General features: G+C 35.1%; 1 protein-coding gene across 1 annotated transcript; it reads right to left on the bottom strand.

Annotated features, from left to right (window-relative positions):
* Window positions 1-6,973: 6,973 nt before the first annotated feature.
* Window positions 6,974-9,844, bottom strand: LOC145101100 (S-locus lectin protein kinase family protein). Its single transcript, XM_079038263.1, has one exon. The coding sequence runs from the start codon at window positions 9,755-9,757 to the stop codon at window positions 7,109-7,111; it is 2,649 nt and encodes an 882-aa protein (XP_078894389.1). The 5' UTR covers window positions 9,758-9,844; the 3' UTR covers window positions 6,974-7,108.
* Window positions 9,845-10,046: the final 202 nt, after the last annotated feature.

Below are 10,046 nucleotides of genomic sequence, written 5' to 3'. Positions count from 1 at the left end.
TACAGTAAAAGTATATCGAGAGAACCACTCTTGCCAACGTATTAATCGGCCTAATTTGTTCTCCTGCAATCTTAGTTCGAAGAAAATAAGTAAAATTTTTATTATCTGTATGGAATGAGAATTTTACTGGTGTTAAATATACAAAGAATTTTGTAATAACTCTTTTTACAACGAGTAATTCTTTTTCATTGCTATGATAGTTTGTCTCGGCTGCTTTGAAACTGCCAAAGGTGTACCTGCAAATTTGTTCTTCGTTTTTGGAATTTTTGGCTTTTTAAAACTCCTCCCCAAAATTCATCAGAAACATCAGTTTCAATAATTAAACTATCTTCAATGTTTGGAAGATAAATTTTTCGAAAATTGATTAAAATTTTCTTTATCTTTTTGATGTAATCAGTATCAGTGTGACTAATTCCAAATGACATCTTTTTTTAATTTTGCCTGTAAGGGCTTTCTCATGGCTTCAAGTTTTTCAATATATGTTTCAGCATAAGTTAAGACACCAAGAAATCTTTGCAATTGTTTTTTTTTTCTAAAACATTTGGAAAATCATGTAAATGTTCAAGAATATGTTTTTGAGGACAATGAGTGTCTTCATTTATTTCTAAGCCTAAAAAATTGATTTTTGTTTTGAAAAGATGAGCTTTCTTTTGTGAAAGTATTATTCCGTATTTTAAAATGGTTCTGAGAACCTGGGTGGGTAACATGAACATAGTGTTCTTGTTCATTTTTGCTAAAGACCATGATGTCATTAACGTATATAGTACATAAACTTTCAAGACCTCGAAGGGCGTTCTACATGTGTCTTTGAAAAATACCAGGAGCTTGTTTAAGCCCAAAGGGTAGTACCTTCTACTGAAAGAGCCCATCAGGACATGTAAAAGTAGTGAGTAGTTGCGATTCTTTATCAAGTAGGACTTGCCAGAACCCAGATTTGCAGTCGAAACTTGAATAAATATTTTTCCCCGTAGTAGAGCTAAGAGCTCATGTATATTAGGGAGATTATGAGAATCTCCAATGGTTGCATCATTGATTGCATTGTAGTTGACAACCATGCGTTTCTTTCCACTTCTTTTCTCTGCTTCTTTGTTAACAAGAAAAGCAGGGAACATATGAGGAGATTTTGATTCTTTGATTAATCTCATATCAAGTAATTCTTTGATTTGTTTGGAGAATTCTTCTCTATCTTGTGGAGAATAAACCATAGGCTTTTCTCTGACAATTGTTTTAAGATTAATGAGCTTGATTGAAGCCTTCATCCATCCTTTGGTTTTTTCTGGATCAATAGGATTTTCAGAACAAACTTTTTCAAGAAGAACTTCTATTTGTTTGAAAATGGGGGTTTGGGCAGAAACAATCATTTCTCCAATAATTCCTTCTTGGGTTATATTGGTACCCGAAATTTGTTTTTCTTTAGAACCCTTTTTCTGGGTTTCAAGAAAACCTGGTTTTCCTTTACTAAAATCTTCAGTAACCTTTTTTTTTTACAATTACCATATCGTTGTTAAGATGAAAGACAATTCTATCTATCCATTGTATGAATGGTCCATAGACTTGACAGAAGTTGTTGCCAATTACAACATCAATTTCTGAGTCTTGTTGATAAATAGTGGGAACGTTGAAATGTTCACCTGCAAGTTCGAGATTAATGTTTCTGCAAACTTTATTAATTTTTATGGTGTCACCATTTGCAATAGTAGCGATAATTTCTTTGGGAGCATTTTCCCATAGTTCGTCTGGAATGATGAACTTGCTTGCAAGACACAAGGATGCTCCTCTGTCTACAAAGCAGTGTACCCTAAATTTCTTATATCCTTTGAAGTTAAGGAAAGCAGAAACATAAATAGAGTTTGGATTAGTGAGATTCATGAGAGAATCATTATTTTTCTGGAGGTTTGCAAAAAAAAAAAAAAATGGTTAACCTCTCCCTTCTTAAAAGGTGGAGTCTGCTTAAGGCCATTCTGAATCATCAGTAGTTGATTCATCTTCTTCTGAGGATGACGAGGAATTAGTATCAACATGAAAATGAAAACATGTTGTATACCATCGTATTCTTCTTCAAGAGCTTCATAGCCTCCGTTATTAGCAGTTTGTAATACCTTGACCTTGTCAGGGTACTTTTTCCTATTTGGACATTCATTAACGTAGTGTCCTTCTTCATTGCAGATCCAACATCTGCATTTTTTCTTTCCTTGTGGGCAGGAAGTATTCTTTTTACGTGTTTCTTTAGAAGATTTTTTGAAGTATTTTCCTGGAGAAAATCTTCTCTTTTTCTTCCAAAAAGAATTGTATTTCTTTTTGTTTTTATCTTTATACTTCTTCTTAGTATAGGTTTTCCTTCCGATATCAAAATATTTGAAATCAGACAGAATGTTACAACAATCTTTGCTTATAGTTTTAAGTTTTTGTTGTTAATATCTGTCTTGACATATTCTGTCAATTTCTTCTTTTGCAATTTTTGTTGCAAAAGAAAGACTGGTTTGCTGAATTTCTCCAATAGCTTCTTTTTTCAATCATTCAGTACAGATTTCTCCAATGATTGGTTTTTTCATAAGATAAGCAGATATCCATTGTGAATACTCACTTCTCTGTGGAATATCATAAAGATATGATTCATATCTACATGTGTATTTGTCAAGGAGACAAATATCATGTAACTGGAGTTTTGCCATTGAGACTCTTGCTATGTCAACTTTCTTATTTATAGTGAAGTCTTTATTGGAGACATAATCTAGTCCTAAGAAGGTAGTGTAAATGACATTTATAAGACTATCAAAAAGGTCTAATCCATGTAATTCCTCATTCCAATTATTATTTCTAAGGAATTTTTGCACAATTCCATCAGTCTTATGTTCTAAAAGTAGAACATTTTTTGCATTTCCAAATTCATCTGGGTTTGTTTGTAAGATTAGTGAAATCTCAGTAACCCATTTTTCTATAACTCTTTCTCTGAGTTTTAAGTCTTGGATACAATCAATATCGAGTACATTGATTGTATTGGGTCCTTTACCACTATTTGGAATACCATTGTGGACAAACATTTTGAACTCATACTTCTTTTTCTTCTTTCTCTCGCCTCTGTTTGTGGTCGTATATGAAGATTCTACTTCCATTTCTTCGTTGCTATCTGAGTATTCGAACTTGACAGCGTTTATGTTAGGATTGTCTTCCTGTTCTGATTCGGTATCAGGTTCATTTACTTTGGCTACTTTAAAGTATTGATCAAAAAGTTGTGGCTCTTTTTGATATAGTTCTTCGCATTCTTCAGTTTCCAAGGATAAAAGTTGGATGAGTTTTTGGTCAGGTTTATCATAGTCTTCATACTGAAGATTAAAGAAATATTTCTCGAGTTGCTCGGAGACTTTTTTCTTTCATTTTTTCTCCTTCCTAAAGATATCAGTCTTCTGGGAGTCTTTTGAGCTACTTAAGTCTGGGTTTCCAATACTAGGATTGGGAGATGAGTATTTCTTAACACCTGAATATTTTCCAGGTTTGGTTTTTTGCTCTATGATGGAAATATTCTTGATGTGTTCAAGAATGTCTTTATTACAAGGGCAAGAATTAATCTTTTCAGATAACTCTTTAGTAATGTCTGCAATAATTTTTACAGATACAACTTCTAACTGGGTAGTGGTTACGTATTTATTGACATTTAAGTCAAAGTTTATGATCAGCCCATCTATTTTTTCTTAAAGGAGATTGATCGATCTATTGAGCTCGGCTAGCGAGGTCATCCTATCAGTTGTTTTAACTGGTCTTGTATATTAGTGATCTTAAGGTTGGTTTCCTTAAGAGTGCCTTCAATATTTGCCCTTTTGGCAACTTCTTCCACAAACTGATTATTTTTTAAAGAGTTTTCTAGGAGGATAGAATGTTTATCAATAGATTGGGTTAATTTAATAGTCAACCTATTTTGTTTTTCGATTATTTCGGATCATTTTTCAAAATCTTTTTTTGGCAAAATCATTTTTAAGGGAAGCTAAATCACTTTTAAATTTATTAAAAGGTTTTTTATTTTTTGAAATATCTGTAGAAATATCTTTTGAAACACCAAGGTAATGGCTTATTTTTGAAGTCTTTAAAAGACATCTTGCAATGATCTGGTTGAGATTATTGCAATGATTTACAATTGTTTGAATACCAGCTTTTCCCGAAGTAGAGAAAACGTATTCTTTCTTTTCAGTATTGTCGTCAAGAGTTATAATTTTGACTGTTTTACCTTTTTTATAAAAATGAGGAAAATCTATTTTATTACTCGTTTATGATCTCAATGATTTGTTTGATATTCTGACGTAGACTATCAATTTTTAAAGACATATTTCTTATTAAGTTATTATCTTTTCTTTCTGAGTTTTCTCCTACGTGGAGTGAATCCATAAAAATTCTTGGTCTAAGAGTTTTTCCTACAACTTTCTTATTTTTAACTATGTTTAAAACTCAAGAGTTTTCTTGAGGATTTAGTCCATATAATTTGTTTTAATAAATATAATTTACCTATAAATACCCCAAAGTGCTTCTACCTAGGCATGTGTTCTTTATTTTTAAGATTGAAGTTTCAAGTTCTATTCGATTTACTATTAAAAAAAACCTATAAATACATTATTTGTTTTTGATTTTCGTGTGTACTCATAGTCTCATACTAAATTTATCTAATAAATATATTATCAATTTTTTGATTTTTTATAGCTTTTCGTCTGAACACATAATCATAGTCTCATGTTTAATTAAAAGTATAATAATTTTTTTATTATTATTTTTTTATTTTTTATCATGCACATTGTATTCAACAAGGTCTACTATCGCATCCTTTCACCGACTTTCGTTCGGTTATCCATGTTTAACCGTGGGGAATATTATTTTTTCCGTATATATTTGTATGTCAGTATGTATCTCGCCCAGTTGCCCAATTCTCATTGTATTTATATTCTATACCTATTAACCTTCCTATAATGTTTAATCAAATCAGTGAGAATCCACTTACATATAATTGGGTATTTTTGTGAGCTAATAATTAATTTATGGGAAAATCTTAATATAAGAGTCTATTTAGTAACCAAAATTTTTGAAATGCCATTTTTTTTTTTGAAAAATATAGCTAGCAACAAATGTTCACCATTGGAAAAACATCAGCAATAAATTCAAGGCCAAACTTTCTCGATGGAAAGAAAGTATATATGTTATTGGTGGGGGGCTTCTAAAATCGGTAGTCTTGGCATATATTATGTCCTTGTTTCGAGCTTTAGATGCAGTCCAAAATTACTTGGCAAACGTCAGCCGATTAGGCTTCTCATTGATTCTACTAAATAATGGAACAACGTTGTTCCAATTGTGGTTAATGTATTGTTGTGGAGTATTTGTCTTAATCGAGTATCTAGTAGATTAGTTTTGATAAAAGAGGGACTGATGTGGAGGCTATCATGTGCCCCATATGCGACTTGGTGTCGGTATATTGTGCCTCCTAGCATATTCGATCTCATTTCTTGTCATGCCTTGGTGGGTCTTGGATTTACCTTCTTTTCACACGATTTTCAAATTGGATTTCTTGGCATAAAGTTACTTCTTTGACTTCTGCGCAAAAGAAAGCCTTTGAGGATGCTTTTGTATTTTCGCAATTTCATGATATTTGGAGGTGCTAAACCTAAGAAAACGGATCTTTTTGATAACATTGTTTATTCCTCTTTTTTTTGGATAGAAGCAAGAAGTGCAAACTTAATTAAGTTTGTTGGTCACACAATCCATGTATTGTTATTCACACATTATAATGTTTTTTTCTATCATCTTGATAGTTTAATAAAAATTTTGTTCAAAAAAAAACACATGAGTTAGCATAACAAGAAAATTATTTTGCTAAATCAAATAATTAAGGAGTATGCAGTTGGTTTGGTGTCATTTCCTTGCACAAATTGTTTGTGGAAAAGTTTTCGTAGGGGGTGTGCAACTACGTATGGCCTGTTTCGTTTAAAAGACCTGAAATTTTTAGTAAAACAACATGTAATGACATTACTGACAGATTAGTGATGGAACTATGGAGTTTTATTTTTCTTAATTTTATAACAATTACAATCTTATAAATGATGCATAAAAATTATATTTATAGGTTAATTTATATTTTTCTCACATAACTAACCATTTTAAGAAGGAATAACAAAGAAATCTCAATTCAGACTTCAAAGAAACCTCGAAGGTATTTTCCATCAATCATTAAATGGAAATAAGATACATAACAAGAAAAAGCAATCCGGGAAGGATTTGCAAAATAATACCGCAAAATAATACCACAAAACACAAAAGAAAAAAAAAAGGAGTTTTACAAAGTCTCATTTTACATTACTATTTTAAGAGGGATTTGAAAACCAAAAACATCATTCATTCTAATATTTATATAAGCGTCCCTTTTGGTTATGATTTTTAAATTCCAACACCATTACAATAAATTAAAAGTTGAAATTGTATACGGGAAGGCGACGAGGACAGAGATGAGAGAACCATTCATTTGAATGTGTCATCAAAATTAAATTTTTTTTTTTTTTATCTAAGCATTAAATGAATCTAATATTACTTTTTTAAGAATGTGTCGACGACTAATTATATGTTTAATTAAGTTGATCGCAATTTAGAATGTCTAAACGTGCATCTAACACCCTCGACACTCTTAAAAAATCAAGGTGAAAACTCATAATTTACAATAAAAAAATATTACGTATATAAAAACTAAAAAACTATTAAAATTAATTAATGGAATGTTTTGCCGGTTAATCAAAAATATTTACACGTATATCTTTAAGAAAATATCGAAAGTTACAAATATTAGGTAATTAAAAGATAAAACAAACGGTAAATAATTTGGCAAAAAAGTTATATTATATGCTTATTTAGTAGAAATTTATACTTGTCTTTGTTTAAAAGAATCGATCTTTTTATATGATCACGATTTACATAAAAAAATCTAAAAAGAGATGAAAGCCATCAAAGCTAACATTACACACATTCTGATCTTTTATTTTCGTAAACATAACCTTACATTCTAAAATCTACCAAAATGAAAGATCAAAATTTTTTAATCGCTTGAAATATTGACATATTATAAATTATAATATTTAACACCATGTTATCTAGGACCCGAGACTTGTTGTGAAGACATATATGAAAACGAGTTTAATGACATACTCGGACTACTACTATAATTTGTGGTCACCATAAACCCACCCCCCACTTCAACCTCCTCTCCGGTTCCAGCCATTGATGGCTCGGTGAACCGTTGTCCATAAAACCTCAAAAAGTTCAAAGAATCCAACCGCGGTTCACCCACAGGCAACACCCCTTCGAGCATCCCAACCACATTAGCCATCGTGAGTCGAACCGATGGGTCTTCATGTAAGCAACACAAAGCCACCTTCACAAGCTTCTCAGCTTCAGCTCTAGTCACCCGACCAGCTAACCGTGGGTCCACTAGGTCCAGATATCTTCCCTCTTCATGCATCTCCAGTGCATGTAGAGGGAAATAGAACGCCCGGGCGCGTGCTCTGCCCTGGGCTTGAGAATCGTTTCGAGATCCTGATGATCTCGATGACTGACCATCAGTGCTACTAGTCGGGTTTCTCGAGCTATGGCTCGGGGCCTGCACACAGTTCTTTCGACCCTGGATCAACTCTAGTAAAACCATACCGTAGCTATAAACATCGGTTTTATCTGAGATTGCAGCGTTTGTGAGCCACTCGGGTGCAAGGTACCCGCGGGTTCCTCTCATTGTTGTAAATAAACCGGATTGTTCCGGGCTCAACAATTTGCTGAGCCCGAAATCTGAGATTTTCACTTGCATACCATCACTTAGAAGAATGTTTTCGGGCTTAACATCACAATGTATGATCTTGTGTTCACACCCGTTGTGTAAATATGCAAGACCGCGAGCGGTTCCAACCGCGATCTCGAACCTTTCTTGCCATTCCAATGGCGGCCCGGTGCCGAAAATGGTTCGGTCCAATGAACCACGGCTCATGTACTCATACACCAAGAACCTCTCTCTTCCATGAGCACAAAAGCCCTTGAGTTTGACTAGATTTACATGATGAATGTTTCCGATGATTGCAATCTCTGTACCAAATTCTTTCTTTCCCTGAGCTCCTAGGGAGGTGATCTTCTTCACTGCCACCACCGTTTTGTCACGGAGGACGCCTTTGTAAACCGTGCCAAATCCACCGGAGCCGATCTGGGTACTGAAATCTTTGGTGGCCTCGACAAGATCTTCATGGTCGAACCTTATAGGTAAACCCGCGATTGAAAACAGCTCAAGATCTTCTGAACCAAAAGTATCATTCAATTTCTTTGAATGAGAATTCGTGGCGTTGTTTCTTGATCTTATACGCATCCAGATGGCGAAAATAGAGATTAGCAGAACGCCGGAGCCCGGAAGTAAAATCAAAGCAACTACGGGGAAATCGGAACTGGAATTACTGTTATGATTTTGAGACAAAGATATTGCTTTGATGAACCCTAATGTATCGTCGTTTCCGTTTGCGGAGCTTGAAATGAAGGAACCCAAATGGTTTTGAAGCAAATAACATGATCCAGATGGATTTCCATGGAAGATAGCCAAACAAGAGCAGTTCGAAGAGCACAGATTTTCACATGTTGATAAATTCACACCCTTTCTAGTTGGATTTGTGAAATCAATTGGATAGTATTTCATCCCATCTCCGAGCGGAATATATACATATTTCTCCGACGAGTTGGATCGCAATCTGGTCCCGTTACCACCACAAGATTCCGGCAACAACAATGAATTATCCGAGGGTGAGCAGCCGGGGTTTGCGTTCCGATCACCTCTAAATCCCGGTGGACAAGAACAACCACCGGGGGAACAGAGCCCAAGTTTGCCGCAACTGAACGGAGCACGGCAACTTTCCTCCGGCGTCGTGAAATCTGTCACCCAGTTACGGTTTGTGTATCTCATGACGTTGAGATAGCCAGCGTTTGTCAACTTTAGTATCCGATAGTCGGAATTCACAGCCGCCGTCGTAATTAAAACTTGTACCACCACCTCCGATCCCTGGCCTCCGAACAGATAAAAACCAGACCCGTTTACCATGAGATACGAAATGGGTTGGTTTGAATTTATTACAGATTTTGAATCCATCAACAGTCTGTAATACGTCAAATTTTGCCACCGTAATAGCCCATCGCCGGTGGTCACTGTAAACGTATAACCTCCCTCCGAGAAGTCGGCATCATCGTTGGAAGCGATTAATGATCCTCCAACCGGAAATCTCTGCCCAGAAACGATGGTATCCGTCGGGTAATCAAAAGACTGCCATAACGTTTTGTTAAAGCGATCAATGAGAAGTAAGTTCCCGGAATCCAGTAGCTGCAAAGAAGCCACCGTGGAATTGAACGTGGGTGTTGACCAAACGGGTATGCCGGAATCATCATAGATTGTAATACCCGTGAAGGAGAGAAGGAGTTGACCAGAATTTGAGATGGGTTTATTGCGGTTGGCGACCCAGACGACGTTGCGGGAGTCAGAGTGGTAGATGAGGAGGTAGAACGACGGCGATTTAGGCTGTGAATTGAACATGGCAGCGGTGTAAGTGCGATTAACGGAGCGGAGGAAATCGCCGTTTTGGTCAACATAGTGGAAGTTGGAAGCTGTGAAATTTGAAGAAGAAGATATGGAGCCGGTGTAAGTAGTTGCGGAGTAGGAGGTAGACAAGAAGAGGAAGAGGAGGAGGAGGAGGAGGAAGGTGGCGATGGTGGCAGCCATCCATGCAGAGAGAGAATTCGTCGCCGGAGAAACTTGTTTGTATTAAAAATGGCGGTGAGTTTGATTATTGGTGGTTAATTTGCGGCCGTTTTTTTTGGTTTCAAAGCGTTGACCTTTTTTAAAATACGAAACCATCTTTTTTATTATATTTATGTAATATAAAATATAAAAAGAACCTTTTTTTTTTATTATTATTTAAACAAAACCACCTTTTTTTTATTATATATTTTTTTCTGTTTATGGGCGACACTTCAAGTGCCGTGGCAGCCGTGTTAGGGTGAGCTGTAGG

Source organism: Lactuca serriola, chromosome 4, assembly GCF_051521515.1.
Source record: "Lactuca serriola cultivar US96UC23 chromosome 4, Lser_US96UC23_V15, whole genome shotgun sequence".
Taxonomy (NCBI): domain Eukaryota; kingdom Viridiplantae; phylum Streptophyta; class Magnoliopsida; order Asterales; family Asteraceae; genus Lactuca; species Lactuca serriola.
This window is presented reverse-complemented; position numbering and strand designations above follow the sequence as displayed.